The sequence below is a fragment of the Limanda limanda genome, chromosome 10, assembly GCF_963576545.1.
Source record: "Limanda limanda chromosome 10, fLimLim1.1, whole genome shotgun sequence".
NCBI lineage: Eukaryota > Metazoa > Chordata > Actinopteri > Pleuronectiformes > Pleuronectidae > Limanda > Limanda limanda.
Genome location: NC_083645.1, coordinates 3,702,896 through 3,723,530, shown reverse-complemented (window position 1 = coordinate 3,723,530; position 20,635 = coordinate 3,702,896). Strand labels below are relative to the sequence as shown.

At 41.0% G+C, this 20,635-nt stretch overlaps 1 protein-coding gene across 1 annotated transcript; it reads left to right on the top strand.

The window, feature by feature from the left end:
* Window positions 1–14,482: 14,482 nt before the first annotated feature.
* Window positions 14,483–17,161, top strand: slitrk2 (SLIT and NTRK-like family, member 2). Its single transcript, XM_061079973.1, has one exon. It carries the CDS (start codon window positions 14,486–14,488, stop codon window positions 17,159–17,161), a length of 2,676 nt encoding a protein of 891 aa, XP_060935956.1. The 5' UTR covers window positions 14,483–14,485.
* Window positions 17,162–20,635: the final 3,474 nt, after the last annotated feature.

Sequence of the window (20,635 nt, the reverse complement as noted above, 5' to 3'; positions counted from 1 at the left end):
TGGCTTTCTCAAAGAAAATTGTACTTTCTTGATTCTTGTTGTTCTGGGTTTGCACCCTCATGTTTGAATGCACTTATTGTCAGTCGCTTTGGACAAAAGCTTCAGCTTAATGTAATGTAAAAATGTATCAGAAAGCAGTAATCATTTTCCTGTGTGTAGCACTACATAGAAAAGGGCTATACTGGGAAAGTTTATTTCAGCAGTGCAAAGTGCGAATTGTTACAGTTTTATGTGTGAATGGATGAAATAGACTTAAATTAAGATTTTGAAGAGATTGATAAAACATTTAAAACTGTAGTCAAGATGCTGCAAAGCAGACATTTTCTAGAAGTAAAGGAAGAATTTAGAGAAAGGCGCTTCCATTGCGGACGGATGAGTGTGGCCAAGTAGTGATCGGTCTCAGGACCTTAAGAATAACTCATATTATGCAGAATATGTGAAAATAATAAACAAGCTTGTTTATGCTTTCACAAGCCGCCGAGGGGCCTGATGGTGCAAATACTACACATAACAAGGTAGGTATTGGAAGCACTCTGCCGCCATCTAGTGGTCAGAGTGGAAAATACATACTAGCCCCTTGGGACTGTGCAGCAAAGTTATTTTGAGGTATTAAGCTGTATTTGAAATACTGTGATGATGGAACAGCAATGATTGTACAGAAACATATGTTGTTATTCAATTTCAAGCAAAAGCTGGATCAATATAATAATCGACATAACAGAGACTAGAAAATTTGTTAAATTAAGGTTATGCCCCATTATGCCTAATGTCGCTAATTTTCCTCACACCTAAATTTATATCTATTGCTATATTGAAATTAACAATATAGCAATAGATTTTTTCATATTATTAATATATTTGATCCTCTCCGCTGGTTCTAAAATACTTATATTGTTCACAGATCATTACCTTTGCATTCTGTGCGCCTGATGACACAGTCACGTTCACTGCAGCGATTGGATGACACACGCACAGTGTTATTCACAGATATTATTAAAACCTATTAATGACTCTGCTCCGTAACTGTTAAATGGAATCTAAACGTAATTTGCCGTAAATTGTTCTATATATTTTTTAATTAATATGTGTGGAACAGATATGTCGCGCGAGCAAAACTAAGCTGTTGGTTTTAATGTAAATGATGAATTGGATCAAAAATCTGGCTTCAGTTCACCACCTCACGTCTGCGTTGCCACTTTCCCGTCTCCAAAACTTTCGTACGCATGGGTCAGAGTTTGCGTGGAAATACGCACATTTCCCCAACTCAAAAAGATTGTTCAAAGAATTAGACAACAGAAAAATGAAACTTAAAAGAACTGAAGTGATGTTTCTACAAGAAACTCATAATGCCTCAAAAAATTTGAATGACTGGAAAAGAGAGTGGGAGGGGCAGGTGGTCTTGAGCCACCAGTTGGGGGGGGGGGGGGGGGGGGGCAGATTGGACCGGTTTTATTGTTTAAAACATAATTTTTGCATCTTCAGAAAGTGTAGTATACTCCCTGTTGGTTTTACAGATCACGTGCTGGTTGTGTGCAATGTTTGTATCTCTAAATTAAAGTCCAAAATTGCATACTGGCATTAAACATCTCTTTTATGTGATGCACATTTTAAGGGTGTTGTTATGTTTTTTTGGAGCGGTTTTAAAGAAAGAAAGAAAGATTTTAGTTCTTTAAAACTGTGGTGGGACTATGGGAAGGTGGAGATAAAGCAGCTTTGTAAACAGTATACTCTCAATGTTACAAGAGACATAACCAGATCTATGAAGGATCTTTAGATGGAAATTGTAAGATTTATCCATTATGCAGTGTTTGTATAGTTAAATATTTATGTTGGTTTTATAATTTCTTATATTATCCATGTTTTAAGTTTAAGTTTTGTACAGTTAAATTATATTTTGTATATAGGTTTCTATATTTCAAGTATATTTTGTTTTGGGCATTGTTTGCAACAGTTTGATGAGGCCGTAAGGCGGTTCTTCATATCAGGTGCGAGGTGGAGCCAGCGTGGCTGGTTAGTGACGCACAAGAAGAGTGGTGAGTGAGGAGTCTGTAGAAGTAGACTCAAACAAGTTTTGACTGTGACATATCGTGACATATATATGTGAATGAGCGTGAAATGTGAGTGACATTAACGTGAAGATGACGGGAAAGTGATGGTTGATATCAGTGACAAGAGAAAAAGTGACGTTGTGACCAGTTTGGAGTTAAGGCATGCCAATCTACGATAATGGATTGTTTACATGGTGTGTCTGATCTGTGCTGGAAAGGAAAATAAAATACCTCACTTCAAGTGTAACCCGTCTCCTGGATTCGTGTAACAGTGGGTTATCACTACGGGACGGTTCTGTTCTTTGGACACGAGTCAGCTGTAAAGAAATACTCCTCAGACACAATCAAGTGGCCATCATATTGCAACTGAGTGGAACGGCCACTATAGAAATTGTTGAGTTGCTTAATTTAATAGATTCCACTGGAAAGTCTAAAAAATCTGCTCTTACAGACCTACTGGGCACTAAGGCTCAGGGGGCTCTGGTCAGGTCACGGTTCCAGACAGCAGCGCTCATGGATGCACCATCGAAATACTACTTTGGACTGGGGAAGAAGAGCGGACAAGGCAGAATCATCCACACTCTGCGATCTCCAGAAGGAGAAGAACTCAGCCACAGCAAGGAGATCCGGAAGAGAGCCGTGAGTTTTTAAAAGGATCTGTACAAAAGTGAATACACTGAGAACAATTTCATTTATGAATCCTTCTGTGGAGAGGTGCCCAAAGTCCCTCATGACATGAACACTGGGTTGGATGGCCCCCTGTCAATGCAGAAGGAACTGGTCTAACCAACATCCCGGCGGTGGCTTCCCTCAACGGACAGAGGTCCATGCGACAGGCAGAGTGAATTTTAAATTTATGGATTAAGAGACTCACAGACGAGGAGGTAAAGATGCTACAGGAATACACTGCTGGAACAGAAACCCCTGACGACAGCGACCCTTTTCCGGTGTTAGGTTTTAATCCAAAATTGGATGGGCTCACAGGACCTTTTTTAAATAAAACAGACTGGAAACAGGTGGACCTGAACACAGCCAAAGGGAGAGCCATGATTGAATGTGGTGTTTTAACCCTGAACAGAAGCAAACTGGATGTGAGGACTAACTCGGTGTGGAGGAAAAGACTGAATGTGGACAGCTATGTCAAACCGGTGTGGAGTGTTTTATACAAACCACCGTTTAGGAAAAGGACTGGTAACCTGCAGTGTAGGATTTTACACGGATTTTACATGGCTTACAGTTTTATCTCTATCATCAACTAAACAGTCAAATGTAATATATTTTTTGTTGAGAGGCAGAAACAGTTTTCCATGATTGTAAAAGACTCTGTCACCTTTTTAATACACTTCAAAATGTTTTGAAACAGTTTGGTGAGACATGGAGTAAGAGTGCCTTCATCCTAGGAGTTGGTTATAGACAATCCAACCAGTGCAAGTGGAAATTATTAAATTGGATAGTAGGAGATGCAAAAATGTCCATCTACAGCAGCAGGAAAAACAAAGCAGGGGACAGGACAAGAAGCTCTTCCTGTTTTTATCTCGTTGCTGAAAGCAAGAGTCTCAGTAGATTTTAGTTTTTTTAAAGAAATTAAGAACATGGATGGCTTCATCAAACAGTGATGTTTTAATGACTTAATATGTTCTCTGATTAACAATGTTTTATTATTTAATATTATTTTCTAGGTAGGTTTTTGTACTGTTCTGAAATGTACTGAGCAGATCCACTTATTGTCATTGAAACATTGACAGTTGTTTTGTATACATTTTGAGAATAAAAGTTTTAAAAATCAAAAAAAAATATCTCTCTCTCATACGCAATAGCATCACACACTTACTTCAGGCTCTGCAGATGGTGGTTCTGAGGGTCAGGTGGATGGGGCAACCTCTTCCTGAATCCTCCTCTCTTCTGTAGTCAACAGCTGAGGTGGGAGCGTGTTGGCCCTGGTTGAATCCTTATTACAATGGTAGCCATACCATTCCTTGGGCAAAAAGGCCATTTAATATCATCATTTTTGACATCCATATTTCTCCACTTGCTGGCTGCTGACGGCCAGCTCCTCTGGCTGGCTGCAGAAGGCCTGGTATTGGAGCTGGCTGATGGTCAATCTCATCCTCTTCTTTAAACTCACTGTCAGACTCTGAATTTTTTAAAATATGATCTTCATATTCTGAAAACTCTTCCTCGTCTTCGAAAGCTTCTCTCTCTTCGAAAATCATTTCTAAGGGCCTCTGAACAGAGACTCTTTTGATTTTATATCCCCCCTAATTTGCAGCTGGGATAATATGAGAGAAATTATAGAATGTTTCCCGCAAGACAGAGGGTAAAATGTGCGGGAATGTGGGAGCAGATAGCTTGAAATGTAATAAAGTTGCAACCTTGTGCAGGAATAGCAAGTGTAGAAAGATTACACACACACACACACACACACACACACACACACACACACACACACACACACACACACACACACACACACACACACACACACACACACACACACACACACACACACACACACACACACACACACACACACACACACACACACACAAATAGGTTGAGGGTTGTCAGACTCTACAATGGGAATGGATACAAATGACTGTTTTTTATCAGTGCCGATCAGCAGGGATGGAAACATGACACCTACGCTCTTATTTCTTCTTTTTTTTTTGGACAAACTGATCCTGCACTTTTACTGCACAATGTTATGATGCACATTGGACATCCAGGCTTAGGCACATAAATAGCCATGAATGTTTGTGTACTTATTGTTCCTGAGTTGTGGGTGGGGGGATGATTACAGATCAGAGGACAAATACAAATCATACAAATCATGCCAAGTCAATTCACTCCATGTACAAGGTCTTAGAGAAGCTCTACATCCAAACACACCCTTGTTTTGATGGTTATTGTTGTTTTAAAAATAAATGCATGCACTATTGTTCGCTTTAGAGATGGACTTTAGTAAAGAAGTGTGGTTCCTATTGTTCCCCAGCTGGGGATAAAGCTCTTAATCTGAAAAATATAAAGGATCATCCGTTTATGAATCATTCATCCCTATAAAAAATCATTTTGATAAAAAATGTCCTCATGTCGAGGCCATCTCACAACTTAAATCCTCCAGAAACAAAAAAATGTCCTGGTGCCAGGAAACATTTTCTGTGACAAGGTGTTCACTAACTATCCACACTTCCAGCCCTTCGCGTATCTCATCCTTCACATCACAAGATAAGATATGAAACCCGACGAGAACCATGGTTATTTATTTCTATCCATCCCTCGCCAGCCACACATAATCACAAATCCGACGCATGTTGTAGCCCTTCAGCTTGACATGACTGAAGAAGAAAATCAACTATTTGACCTTGTGTTAGCTGAAGATGGGTTGATGAAGACACGATGATGCATCGACACTTGTCTTCGTGTTCATGCACACTGATGCATTGACAGTCAGAAGCCATAAAGTGCAGCAACCCATTCACTGTGACTCAAGGATTTAGATAGATTTTCAGTCTGCTCCATGTGGGGGATTAGAGCTTCCCCTGTATATACAGGGAAGCCATTAGTTTGATCCAGCAGACGAGGGACTGAATGTCTTCCTATATATTTCCCACTGAAGTTCTTCATGTGCATTGATCACTCACTTTTTTCTCACACACTCCACTTCTTCTTACAGACAGTGATAGTGCTGCTGAGACAAACGTTAATAAATCTGAAATATGTTATTTCAGTGGCCCTGTTACAGTTGCCCATTCATTTTCTCTACAGGTATACACCTGAGCTAAACCTTTCATTTTACCTAGCCAGTAGAACAAAATACACATAGTATAATGTGTAATGAACCTTTCCTTCAAAAATGAAGGTTGAAACTGCAGTGATAAAAATGCTTATAACTGCCTTGAATAGCAAAACCCTAAATGGCAAGGTCAACTCTTACAATCTAAATAAATCTAAATTGCTAATTATTAATTAATTATTAACCAATTTCTTATATGTGACTTTAAATGTACCAAAACTATTTCCGATGTGAGTCAACTGTATCCCAATCCGTGTTTGCATGTCTGTACTCAGATTTACAAGTGTATTGAGCTTAAGGAAAAAAAAGATGTGTAAATGTGTAGATCAATATTAATGGTGAATTTAGCTGGGATCCAATTCATCAGTTACAACTGAGGCATGAATGTCTTTTTAACACATAATTATTTTCTACACGTCTGTTATGGAAGAGATTTGCAAATGTGAGTGGACATTTGGTTTTGGGTCATTCGCATCTCCAAAGTCAAACCAGCAGCAGGCGCATTGCAACAGAATAGAATAGGAATTGTATTTTTCACTTGAACTTCACTTCTTTACCCTTATCTCTGTGTATAATTTTGATGTTTGGTATCATGTCTCTTGGATTTACACTGGCTGGACTTTGTTAGTTGGCGACTTCAGTCTGTCTTCAAATACAAAACTTGTATATTTACCTGAACAAAAGCTTTGAAATGTTACTTGTACCTAAATACAGCAGCACATATACAAAATAAGTTATTGAAATGTGTAACTTTTGGTCAAGGATATGCATGTGACCAAGGGTGGCTGTGTGGAGTTTGTATGTTCCCCCCGTGCAAGTTTTCTCTGGGTATCCCTGCTTCTTTCCGCAGTCCAAAGACATACAGATTGGGATTAGGTGAATTGGAGACTCTAAATTGACTTTAGGTGTGAATGTGATTGGGAACTCTATAAATATGCTGGTGACCTGTCCAGTGTGGGCCCCAACTCTCGCCCAATGTCTGCTGGGATTGGCTCTAGCTTTATAAGCAGTATAGATGTATATACAGTTTACTATGTCCAGCTGTCAAAATAAGATGCTGTAAATGTCAAATGTATACGTTTATATGATAATCATTAAGAGTAAAGAACAAGAAAAGAAAAATGTTTAAATTGAAAGAACACAGAGACTGGATAAATATGTGTCCTTATACATAAAAATATAAGGAAGATGCTAATCATATTTCAATCTTAGTCAAATTATGTTATTCTGTCATCTTTATTTGGGATCCTGTGTTATACATCTGAGAAAGTAGCTGTCTCCATCTCAGGGAATTTGACATCTGACTCTATTGTAAGTTATAATTCTAATTTAAATGCAGCTTTTTCTTGCTTTTCTTATTTTTAATTCAACCATTTTTTTCTATTTGTGGTCTTTATTCCTCGTACTTCAATCTCGCATTTTTCTCTCCGTCTTCGTCTTTTCTGTCTATGCTCTTTCATTCTGTTGCCTCTCATTCTATTCATCTTCCATGTCTGTCAGCACACTCGGAATGTATCAGTGTATCATTAGCTTTAAGCACATCTGCCTTCAAATGTCTTTGAGCCGAGCATTCTGATGTGCAAATGTGTAAAAACAAAAACAAAAAGTGTTTGAGAACAGAGACTTAATGTGAACTTACAACATTTTTGTGGTAATGATGTATTCAGCTTAATATCACCTGAAGTGCAGCTTGAAAGGAAATGTGACAATCTGACATGTATTTTCAAGTTCAGTGTTGTAAAAGTGAGTAATAAGCTTCTTTATCTCTGAGCGCTCTATCAAGCTGAAGTATCACTCAGCTCAGGGGCTCTGAAACTGGGTTTTTTAGCCTGGGAGCCAAAATAAACTTCAGCCTGGGACCTAAAAGGAAAATTTGATTCTGTCGCCTCAGCAGTCATTCTCATTACAAAATATTAGATAGAGCCCATGCCATGTGGGAGCCCAGCAGAGACTCCAGCTTAGACAGGTTATTACTGGATTTACCAAAAGGCGAGCCAGCAAGTGAGTGGGAGCTTTAGCACCTTTCAAAGTGAATTTCAAACGTGAATAAAAAAAAATTCACGTCTTACTCCCACTATCGCACTAAAGACTTACATAATAAATCAGGTTCTGTAAAGGTGGAGCCCAAACCATCATGCACTAATCTTAAAAAATGGATAATCCCAGTGATCAGATCTGGGCAGTCTACTGTACATTCTCTGACTGAACAGATTTGATGAGAAGATGCAAAATCCACACTTCACAGTCAAGGTGACAGGAAATTACTAATTAATCATGGTAGGGCGGGTTGTCCTCTAACCAGAAGATTGGTGTTTCGATCCTAGTCTTCCCCATAGTGTCCTTGGGCAAGATACTGAAGCCGCCCAAATTCCCCCTGACGGCCGTTCCATTGTGACAGGGCGGCACATACCACAGATGCACTGTTTTTGCCATAAAACCATGTGAATGGGTATATGGCAAAAACTGTAAAAGAGGAGTGGTCCTCAAGACTTGAAAAGCGCTAAATGTAAACAGACCATTTACTACATTACTATTATTTACAAAATGATAAATGCAGATCTACGTACATGCATGTGCACGTCACCTGATATGACAACACTAAACTAACTTAGCTGCTGAAATCAGGGAACACAGCAACATCACCACAACTCAAGTCAGAGAAGTCAATACACAACAGATGTCAGATGCTCAGACAAGCTGTAAACAAAAAGCATATCATCTCAACCCCTTTATCCGAATATCAGCGACAATACCTGAGCTGTCAGCACGTTTTCTATAAAGGGAAAAATTTGTGACCAGTAAATTAAATTATACCATTGTTCTTTGAACGTACACAATTTTATTTAATATTTATTACCAGATTGTTAAAATAAATACATTTTAACTTTAAGTATTTTAGTTTCAAAGGTGTGTCTTAGCCCCGCTTCCCAGGAATGAAGCGACGCCTGCGAGCTAGTTCAGGCAGCCAACTCTAGCAGCGCATACTTCACTCTCCACATCATCTATAATACAAACCCACCTTACAAGGTGGTCTATTTAAGCCCGACAAGCCTATTTATCCCATCACTCCCTTTGCTTGGCCTGCTGCTGCGTCAGTATTGCTACCAGTTGCTTCAGCCCTGAGTCGGAGCTGAGATGCCAAACACTAATATGTTCTACTGCTACAATAAACATTTGAACGTGAGTTGTGTGACTGAACTGGCATTTCATTTTCAGGGAGGGACTTCAGTAAAACCATAGGGGGTGAAGTTACACTTCGAGGCCAGTCTCTAAACTGTGATTGTTATTTAATGTAAACATTTCGAATTAATAAATGTTCCCTTTCTTCATCTTTATTTAGAACATGTATCACTATCTAACTAAGAGGAAAAGCAGCCAACACAATTGTTCTTTCAATAAAACTACGGATCTTTATTATTTGCTTTGTTTGGATTTATTGTATATTATATAATATAATTTATTAGTTGTTGAAATGGCAGCTCATTGTTACTCAAAACTTGACATTTTAGACTTTTGGACTTGACTCACAACTTTATTGTAAATACCCAAGACCCACTTCTGACTTATGAACTATGACTTGTTGGAATTTCTCCTTTTCAAACATCACTCTTCTGAGCCATTTATGAAACCTGATCCACTGTGACATTCCCACACTGAGCTCCAGCATGGCGGCTACATTCACAGATATATGTCAAAACCATTACAGCAGCAATCCCTCAATCTCCCTCTGTGTTTCTGCACCAGATCAAGCAAAACACTCTCATAACTCATCTCATGCACTTCTTTATGATCTCAGTTGGACCCCACACATTTCTGTGTGTCCCTACAAACACTCTTCCAGACACAAAACAGATAAAAAAGAATGATTGGGTTGAAGAGCATAAATAACATAAGAGAAGAAACAAACAACAATAACAGTCAATCTATTTTGTTTTATCTTTTAGAAAGTTGAACACTCTAAAGGCCGTAACACAACAAGGAGTTGAAGTTTATCAACACATCCTTGTGTAATATGTATTACTACAAGATTAGCCCTGACAGTGGCAAAATACATTTGCTCCCATCAGCATCAGTTATATTCCCTTGCAAAGCATTAGTTTATTTTTCTTTTCAGTGAACTTTGTGCCTTGAACAGCAGCAAGTCATCCTGACAGCCCTGACCTTTGAGGGAAAGTGGAGGAAAACGGAAAAAGCTATTGTGGCCCATTAGCTGTGCTGGCCTGTCCACTTTTTTATTTAACCTCCTCTGTCAAGGCATATGCTTTAAAAAAAAGAGGGATGGTTAGCAGAGAAATACAAGAGGTCAATGATACGAGTATAACTTTTGACTAAAACTTCCTGTTAGCCAGCAGTCTAACAAGCTTGCTAGCGAACACTGAGTGTGCTAACTGACAGTAAGCTAGCTGGCTAGCAGGGGGACTTTCCTTCCCCAGCAATACAGGTGTAACTCTTAATTGAATTAAAGAATCTACAACGCTGAGAGCAAAATTAGGGGAGTAAACTGCTACGAAGGTGGATGACACATCTGCTTTCCTCCCACTATTAATAAATGAAGCCAAAATATCTTGGGTAGGCAGCTGCCATCTTGCGTATTTGGTGCCAGATATTGAGCAGTAGCAATTAGGGGATTGAGCCACTATAGGGAAGTCTGGCCATAACATGCAATTAACCAATTGTGAATCATTCTTATAAATAAATATATAATACAGCCATTCATAACACCAAATAACTAGGCTTTGACATGAATCCATGCGATAAGAACTACTTAAAATTACAGATTTTATTGGATGTACAATTTGACCCTTTAATGTGGTCCATGTCCTTCTCATGAACATAGAGGAGGCAGGGTTTATGACCAAACCATAGCAAGCTACTAGACATCAATGAAAGTACTTCCCTAGTTCGCTCAAAACTGGTTGGGATTGGAAGCAGCCCCATGCACTCAGTGTACTTCAAATAAGGAGTGGTATAGGTAATATATGGATGGATGTAAAATAATAGATTAATATCGACTTAAAAAGTACTGGGATAGAATAGTAAATAGTCCTTTTTAATTTTTCTTCTTCTTTAACGCACAAACACACTTACGCTTCAGGGACAACCATCGTCAGTGGCCTGTGATTGACTTGACAAATGTGCTGTGGAGCAGCGCTCTGACAATATATACCTATCTGGCCTCATGTGGAAACCTGCAGGCTTTTCCCTTCAACACTCCTTCACCCCATCAATCATCAAACACTGAAATATGAGGCTGCCCTCATCCTCTATAAGAAGATAAATACAGAAAAGGGCTAAATTTATCTTTAACCATTACATTTAGATTAGGACTTAACAGTCTTAATAAACTTCCAAAAATCCTACTACGTATCTAAAACCGCTGAGATATATCTGAAAAAAGTCAATCACGATATTGCTTTTACAGTATACAATTATGTCTATTTTCAATCTCAGGGAATATCCTCAGAGGCAGACAAGGCCTGTCAGACCCTGACAAGCAGAAAAACATCCTCACCCTTGAGTCTTCACACCAATCCTGCTGTCACAGCCTGTTGTCAGTCCTCAGTCAGGCTGCAGTAAGGCGACTGCAGTGACCGCTGCCTCCAGGACTCTTCCAAAGGTCCCGTGTCACTCTGTTCAGTCTTCTCTGCAGCGACTTCAGCTGCCAAAGAGTTGACTTAAGGTACCTCTTCACAAATCACAAATCAAGAATGCCATGGTGTTGCTCTGAGCTCCTTAAGGGACTTGCTTTGGCCATTGTGCACCATGGCTGCAGCCCTTAGGTTTTCTAAGGACTACTGTCTGTTCTTTAGACTCTGACAAATTTAGCCAGGTCTGATAAATCTGGATTTTTGCTGTCTTCAGCTGTCCAGTGTTGGTGAGTCTGTGTCAATGCAGCCTCACATTTCTGTTTTTTGACAGGAGAGGAACCTGATGTGGTCTAAGCTGATGAAGAACCATCCACCTAATGTTGTTGATCATTCTGACGGTTGTTCTGCTCATTGCAGTTGTAAAGAGTGGTTGGAATTGACAGGCTATGGCAACACTAGTCTTAATATTCTCCTCTGACATCTCCTTCAAGCCAGCTATTCCACCTCTCAGTGTGAAGGTTATTGATTTTCAACCCTATTCTAAGTAAAACCTCAAGCGTGTGAAAATCCCTGGTGATCAGCAGTTTCAAAAATACAGAAACCAGCACATCTGTCACTGCGTTCAACGACACAGTCACTCATATACATGTCTTTCTCCACTCTGATGTTTGATTAAACTGTACCAGCTGCAAGATTTTACACACTGCAGTACAGCCACACGATTGGCTGATTGGATAACTGCATGAATCAACAGTGAGTTTACACAAGTATCCATTAGAGCTTAGTCTCCGTAACCTCTATATTTGAGTATTTGAATGGCTCTATGGAGCACTGATGAGTGGGATGAAACTGACAATTTTCTGCTGACATTAAATGTCAGCAGAAAAATAATATAAAAAAAATTCCCTCTGTGAATTTGATATTGAAAGTTTTTTTTAAATGACTTTAACTCAAGTCACATCTTGTTTTGGACTGTAATAACTTACATTAAAATATAAAAGGAAGATTACTCTAATAATTCAGAGTAATTATCATATATAACGTTTTATCATATATGAATATAATTGTTGTCAGTTAAGCCTGAGAAGTGTAACATTTCAAGTAATTAGCATACATTTCTAGACGTTTATATAAATACAGCATTTAACATTTAATTTTAAATTATTAATTTATGTAATGTTTCATTTATATCATACGAACTGTATGTAGCCTTTAGACTCATGCATACAATACCTATTATATTATATTCATCACTGTTCCTTTTTCTCTGGAATGTCAGTAAACTAAATACCTTTCTTGCGCCTTAAGTGTCATTCACTGACATGATAAATGAGAGTGAAAAGACAGACACCGGTAAATGGAAGGAATAATGAGTGAGATGCTGGGATCCTGAATAGAGGCCTTTCCTGCCTCCTAGTGGAGTCTTCGGTTAGAAAACAAATTCATAAATACATTTAAAAAAGGATAAACTGACTACACTGGAGCATCACATCACACTTTGCAGGTATATTAATTAATCACATGATTATTTGCTGTTGTAGCAGATATGTGGAGTTCGTAAAATGCAAAACATATGAAAACAAAAGGGGAGGCTTCTTTAAAATAAATTGAAATGGTTTAAATGAACCTATTATACATGATGAGTCACAAAATGTTACCGCTCCCAGTGTACATGAGTTTATAAATGGTTTATATCCTTGAAAAGATCGAGTATCAAATTCTGAAACCAAACGGAAAGTTGATTGTAACAAATAGAACAATAGCAATAATTTGGTTGATTTGAAAAAAATTTGCTCCAGTGAAAGTCTCTTGAAGTATTTTGAGTGGCTTAATAATCATTTGAAGTCTAATTGGAATTTGATCCGAGGAACTGATGAAACTGATTTAAAGGATGGTGGTTTCTTTTTTGAACGACCCAGTGTGTGTGTCTGTGCGAGAGAGAGAGAGAGAGAGAGAGAGAGAGAGAGAGAGAGAGAGAGAGAGAGAGAGAGAGAGAGAGAGAGAGAGAGAGAGAGAGAGAGAGAGAGAGAGAGAGAGAGAGAGAGAGAGAGAGAGAGAGAGTTTGTGTGTGTTCATGTTGACCGTGTCGGTGACGTAACGGCCCCTCGGCTCCTCGCACACGCACACAAACACGCGCATGCACGCCTGCGCAGAGACTAACGCAGTGGAGCAGCGGCAGCAGCAGACGCTCAGTGCTGCTCTCGCCGTGCGGAGCGGAGGAGGAGGGGAGACAGCACAGTACAAGCTGCATGTCTGTGTAGTTATGCTTCGGCTCCAGGAATATAAGTCTCATCTCTGTCTCACCGCGCTCCGTTTTCCTCCTCTTTTCCACCATCCACCGCACTTTTGCTGCTCTTCCTTCTGTTGGAGAAGACGCTGAGGATCGATGGCTGTGCGTCATGGTGCGTCTTGGCGCATTATTTCTGGATCTTTAACAAAAAAGAGTTAGTGGGGTTTTTTTTTTTTGTTCTTTTTGCTTGGACAACAACATGAAGCGCTTTTTAAGTGTGGGTGGGGACAGAGGGAGCGTTTTGCAGCCTGGGTCTGTCTCTGGGTGTTTGGCTGCAGCTGCCGGTGATCTGCATGAAGCCACTGAATAAATTGACGCTCTCTATAAGGAAAAAAGGGGGGTTGCAGTAAGCGGCTTTTTCTCCCTCCGAGTCTCCTCTGGTTCTGACAATGTGCCAAGTCCAGCCACTGCCACACAGGAGCCCGGTGATTTGCGGTGGTGTCCCTTTTCTTCCTTTCAAGGATTGATCTTTTTTGGGACGGATTTTGTATTTCAGAGTGAAGGGCAATGGAGAGATTTGCGCACGACTGGTGCGTCACGGCCCCTTTTTAACAGCAGATAACAGCGGTGCGCCTGTTCCCTGCGCCCTTGTGCTTGTGTCTGTAAGTGTTTTTGTGTGTGTGTGTGAGAGAGCGCGCCTCTACCTCTTTTTATCCCCTCTCTCTCTACTGTGAGAACTCCCCCGATTTTTTCCTCTCCACCCGAGCCCAACACTGCAAAGTTAAATGCTGGATCTATATTTCAGCGACCATTTTCGGCTGTAAAAATGCTGAGCAGCGTCCTCCTGCTGAGCGTCCTCACGGTCACTAGCCTGTCACGTTCCGAATCGGAGAGCCGCAAAACTTCAGCCTCCAAAGACATCTGCAAGACCCGCTGCGCCTGCGAGGAGCGGGAGAACATACTGAACATCAACTGCGAGAATAAAGGATTTACCACCGTCAGTCAGTTCCAGGCGCCAGCAAACAAAATCTCCCATTTCTTTCTTAATGGAAACTTCCTGTCACGGCTCGGTGCCAATGAGTTTGTCAGTTATGGCAATGTCACCTCACTGCATCTGGGGAATAATGGATTGCAGGAGATCCGAACCGGGGCTTTTAACGGGCTTCGCTTTCTGAAGCGGCTCCATTTGAACAACAACAACCTGGAGGTGATTAAAGAGGACACCTTTGCAGGACTGGAGAGTTTGGAGTATTTACAGGCAGACTATAATTATATCAGCGCCATAGAGCCTGGGGCTTTCAGTAAGCTGAATAAACTCAAAGTGTTGATCCTTAATGATAACCTGTTGTTGTCTTTGCCCCCTAATATTTTCCGCTTTGTGCTCCTTACCCACTTGGATTTACGTGGCAACCGGCTTAAGATGCTGCCATTTGCCGGGGTCCTGGAGCACATAGGCGGCATCATGGAGATCCAGCTGGAGGAGAACCCCTGGAATTGCACCTGTGATCTAATTCCTCTCAAATCCTGGTTAGACACTATCTCCGTCTTTGTGGGGGACATAGTCTGTGAGACGCCGTTCAGGCTGCACGGTAAAGACATCACCCAGCTCATAAAGCAGGATCTGTGCCCGCGCAGGAATGCTGGCGAGCGTGTGCACCCCCCGTCTGACTCTCACTTTCAAGGAGCCCTCCCCCCGACACACCAACCCGGCATGGTCACCCCCACCCGAGCCCCGAAAGCATCCCGGCCACCAAAAATGCGCTACAGGCCCACCGCTCGCATCTCAAAGGACAAACACGTCTTTGGGCCCATAATGGTTTACCAGACCCGCTCCCCTGTGCCCATGCTGTGTCCCAGCGTGTGCGTGTGCACATCACAAAACCCTGACAGCGGACTGAACATTAACTGCCAGGAGAGGAAGCTGCATAACATCACTGAGCTCAACCCCAAGCCTTCCTACCCAAAGAAACTCCACCTGACTGGTAACTACTTGCAAGTCATTTACAGAAACGATCTGACTGAGTACAGCTCACTGGAGCTGCTCCATTTAGGGAACAACAGGATCGCAGTGATTCAGGAGGGGGCATTTGAGAATCTGACAAACCTCAGACGTCTCTATCTCAATGGGAATTACATCGAATCACTTACTCAATCTCTTTTTGCCGGTCTGCAGTCGCTCCAGTATCTGTATTTGGAATACAACATCATCAAAGACATTTTACCACAAACATTCAATGCTCTGCATAACCTGCAGCTGCTGTTTCTCAACAACAATCTATTACGGTCGCTCCCTGACCATGTTTTCGGAGGAACCATGTTAACAAGGCTCAACCTACGGAATAATCATTTCTCCTACCTTCCAGTTAAAGGAGTTCTGGACCAGCTCTCAGCCTTCATACAGATTGACCTCCAGGAGAACCCCTGGGACTGTACCTGCAAGATTGTGGCGCTCAAAAACTGGATGGAGCTGTCCAGTACCAGCGTGGTGGTCAACGAAATCACATGTGATTCTCCCTCGAAACACGCGGGTCGCCTGCTGCGCTCGCTTCGCAATGAGGCCATATGCCCTGAGCCTAGTGAGGTGCCCCCACCACAATATGCCCCCCCTACAAAAAACCCTACGTTAATAAGCCCTGGCACTGAAGCCACCAGTCCCTCTTCTGCTGCTTCTTCCTCTTCTTTTAGTTCCGTCAGCCCCACTGAATCCAGACTCCACACCCCTGACTTACACTCTGAGGTCCCACTTTCAGTCCTGATTCTTGGGCTCCTTGTCGTTTTCATCCTTTCAGTATGCTTTGGCGCAGGCCTCTTTGTTTTTGTTCTAAAACGGCGCAAAGGGGTAGAGCACGTGCCCACAGGTGCCAACAACTTAGATCTCAACTCTTTCCAAGTGCAGTATGGTTCCTACACTCCAGAACCAACCCAAGACAAAACCTCTGAAACACACATGTATAATTACATCCCCCCACCTGTGGGCTCCATGTGCCAAAACCCCATTTACATGCAGAAGGATGGTGAGCAGGTGGCTTATTACCGTAATCTGAAGGAGCTTAGCTTCGGGCCCCTGGAGGCAAAGAAGGATGACGTCCTCAGCCGCAGCCCAGGGACCTACACCATCAGCACAGTGGATTTTATGGATAAATCACCGACGTCATGTGGTTTGTCCCCAGAGCCCCCTGAGATGCTGTATCAAAACTTAGGGGAGAGGCCCAACAAAGAGCTGCCCACAGCTGCAGGGGTACCTCCTTTCAATTACAACTTTTGCACTTTACCTAAGAGACCTTGCATCGTGCCCCCCTACGAGGTTGCTACAGCCCGGCGGCATGTCACCAACCAGGACAGGTTGAACAAAACTGTGCTGTACGGGACCCCCAGGAAATACTATGGGGCCGATCACCCATCCAGAAACAATGAGCACCCACTTCTGCTCCCTGGGAAGCTAAAAACAGAACCAGACTACCTGGAGGTTCTGGAGAAACAGACTGCGATGAGCCAACTGTAAGACAGCAACAAGACCCCCCCAATTCATAATAATCATGCAATTACTCTAATAATAGCCCTCTCTATATATCTATCTTATCTATCCGTGTTCAATCCCACAAGATTGACTGGAAGTGAACTGACGCCTTGATGATCTTTTTTCTCTCTTCCTTTTCTTCTCTATTTTCTTTTCAAAATGTATAAAAGGAGTATAAGAATTATATTATTATGCAGTTCTATTTTTTCTCCTGGAAGGTATAAATTATTTCTTCTTTCTGAAAAATAAAGTTCTTAAAGACTTTGACGACAGCAGGTATATATTAGGCAGGATTGTGTACAAATACGGCTTTGTGCTTTTCATAAAACTGTATTTTATTTTTTCCCTGTTTAAAAAATGAAAAAACTGAAAAAAGTATGAAATAATTATTCTTTGTAGAAGAGGAAATGCTACAGATCGACATTCCTGTACATAGTTAGCACACACAGATAAAACGTGAGTGTTAGACCTTAAAAGAAAAATCTTTTTAAAAACCAATAAGCGGCAAAATCTTACTACACTTACTCCAGAAAGTGCCTTTGCACTCAACTATTTTACCAACTCTCTGCAAAATGGAAATGTTTCTTTTTTCTGAAAGTGCTGTATTTTAAAGAATCAAATCTTTATGTAAAATGTCAAATTGAAAAAAAAGAAAACAATGAACTTGAGACTGAGTGTGAAATGATATTGTTGACAGGGAGATCATGTTATTTTGCTTTCAGTATGACGTGTCTTTGGAGATGTACAACTTCTTGAGAACATTGTATGCTATAGGGGAGAAATACAGCGTGGAAAAAATGGCGCCATTAAATTTTCACTGAAGCACTTTGTCAAGATCCAGAGCGTGAGGTAAAATTTGTCAAGACTGTGCATGATTATTTTTGGATGCTGTGGTGGGCTGTGGACTGCTCTAAAGTGTGTGTGTGTGTGTGTGTGTGTGTGTGTGTGTGTGTGTGTGTGTGTGTGAGCCAGAGAAATGAAAAAATAGAGTTAACCCGCAGCTCCTTCCTCTCTCTCTCTCTCTCTCTCTCTCTCTCTCTCTCTCTCTCTCTCTCTCTCTCTCTCTCTCTCTCTCTCTCTCTCTCTCTCTCTCTCTCTCTCTCTCTCCACTGAAATATGACGGCTCCTCTAATGATTGATGAGGTGCTTTTTGTTTGTTTTTGCTTTTTTCCTTTGCGCTTTCTGTATTTACTGATATCTGCTCTGGCCTCCTTTCTTCTACCCAACACATTGTTTCAAGCTTTTCTCCAATCTCCTCCTCCTCCCGCTGAACATCTCCCCTTCATCCATCCTGACGATGCACAGACAACACTTTACTTTTGATGTGGACGGTCGATATTTTTTTTTCAGCAGGGACAAGCATGTGTCAGAACATCACTGTGGGCTGAACAGTGATTGTATTGGTTTAAAAAAAAGATCTTGTTTGTTCTCATGAGACGTACGTAGATTGATGATGTTGTGTTGCTTCTTGGGAAGCGTCATTTTTACAGAAGAGAAGAATTGTCAGTGTAGCAATTAACAGTAGTGGATAACCCCTTGTGGATAACGAGTAAAGGAGAATACGCCTGTGCTGTATTCTGTAAAATCGAAGGTAGTCTGCAGTAAAGCGAGTACGCTGGAATGCATCTCTTCAAACGCATACAGCAATGACTTCCTTTATGTACACTGAGGAATGTTGCAGCTGCTGCTTCTCGAGTGACTTGGAGATGGATTGTTGTCAGGGCAGGAATTGACTGTGCTGCATTGCTGCTGTGAATGAGTAGTCCATGAAAAATGTGGTCTGCAGCAAAACAGAGTGATACCGCTCAAGACCCTGAAACGCTGCGTTTCTCTAGAATCTGCAGTTCAAACATGCCACACGCCTGAGTCCACGGGTGCATGCTGGTGATCCCCTGTGCATTTCCAGGTCCCCCCGCTGCCGTGTGACATGGATGAACTGCGCTGCCCCGCTGTAATGCTAATTCTCCTTTCTGTCCTTCAACTTGAGCTGACATTGGTTCTTTGTATGCTCTGTGAATGGCCTCCCAGTCGCCACCCCCTGTCCTTATCCTCCTCCCCCCGCTGGAGCTCTCCTGGCTAATGTGTAGCTGTCCAAGGTGCTGAAATGTTGCCGGTAACAGGCCTCAGCTGGATGAACAAGTTTTTTTCACTTATTTGAGGTTGAGGTAGCAAAGCTTTGTGTGGAGGGGTTTGGGAAAGTCCCTGAGTTTTGCATTCAGGTTGTTTGTGTCTTCTGGCTTCAGTTGTTCTCCACATAATATATATATATATAATTTACATTTTTCCAGAACTTCCAAACACACCATGTTTGAAATAGCTAGAAATTGTACCACAGCAAACATCCCAGGATTGTTAGCAGATTGACTTTTCTGTTCCGTAGTCAAAACATTGTTGTTTATGAGACAGGAAGTGTCTTTAGACTAAAGTAGCAGTGTGTAGCATTTAATGTCAAAGTGGTGAAGTTACATGTTCCAGCTGAATCCCCCTCACAGCATCCTCCCCTTCCAAACATGACAGAGAACCTTTGATAACCTTCAGTTTTCATAAAACTCAAAGGGTGTTGAGTTTGTCCAGTCTGGGTTACTGCAAGAAACATGGCGGCCTCCATAGAGAAGACCTCCCTGATGTAAATATAAAGTATTTCAATGTAAAGGGCCCATTCTAGGGAAAATATAACAATTGGTATAATTTAGATGTAACACACTCTTGAAAGCATCACTAAGATTATTTTATAATAACTCTGTCAATAAATCCCTTACACCTAAATCTTACACACTGGACATTGAAGTGAGTTAAATAGATATTTAGTAATAAATATTAAGTGAACTAATAACTGCTTTATGTAAAAGTTCTGATTGTACAAATCAAATCGATCGCTGAGATGTTTTAAATAAGAAACACAGTTTGATAATCGGATCTGTTGTTTATAAAACAGAAGTTTAGCTTTGATTACCTATACCATTTTATTTACAGCTTAAACTGAAGCTTGAATCCACATTGTTTGCAGTGATGCCTCATTACACAGGGAAATACTCCATGTGTCCTAACTCCTCACTGTCTGCTGCGTGCACTGTTTGTACAATGGGTCTGTACAGTTTGCAAGAAAGGAACATACTTAACAACATACTCAACATAGATGATGCGATATGTGTACCAAGGTATATACTTTCTTCCCCTTTTATGTCTGGTTAAGTGGGAAAATTCTTAAAAAGCAGTTTGTTCTCACCCAAGACCAGCTGAAAATCCATACTCTCAACTACAGTAAGGTTCAACCAGGAAGTCAGGGTACTCATTTTAACGGATTTTAACAACAGTCAGTTTGGGTAGAGGCATTTACATTTAGTGTAGGCCTCTCTTCCAAGTAAGATTGGTTAAACCTGTTTACGGTATCTAGTTGTGTTGTAAAGTTAGCACCTTGAGTGATGGCCCAAAAAAATAATGCTGATAATGTAGAGAGAG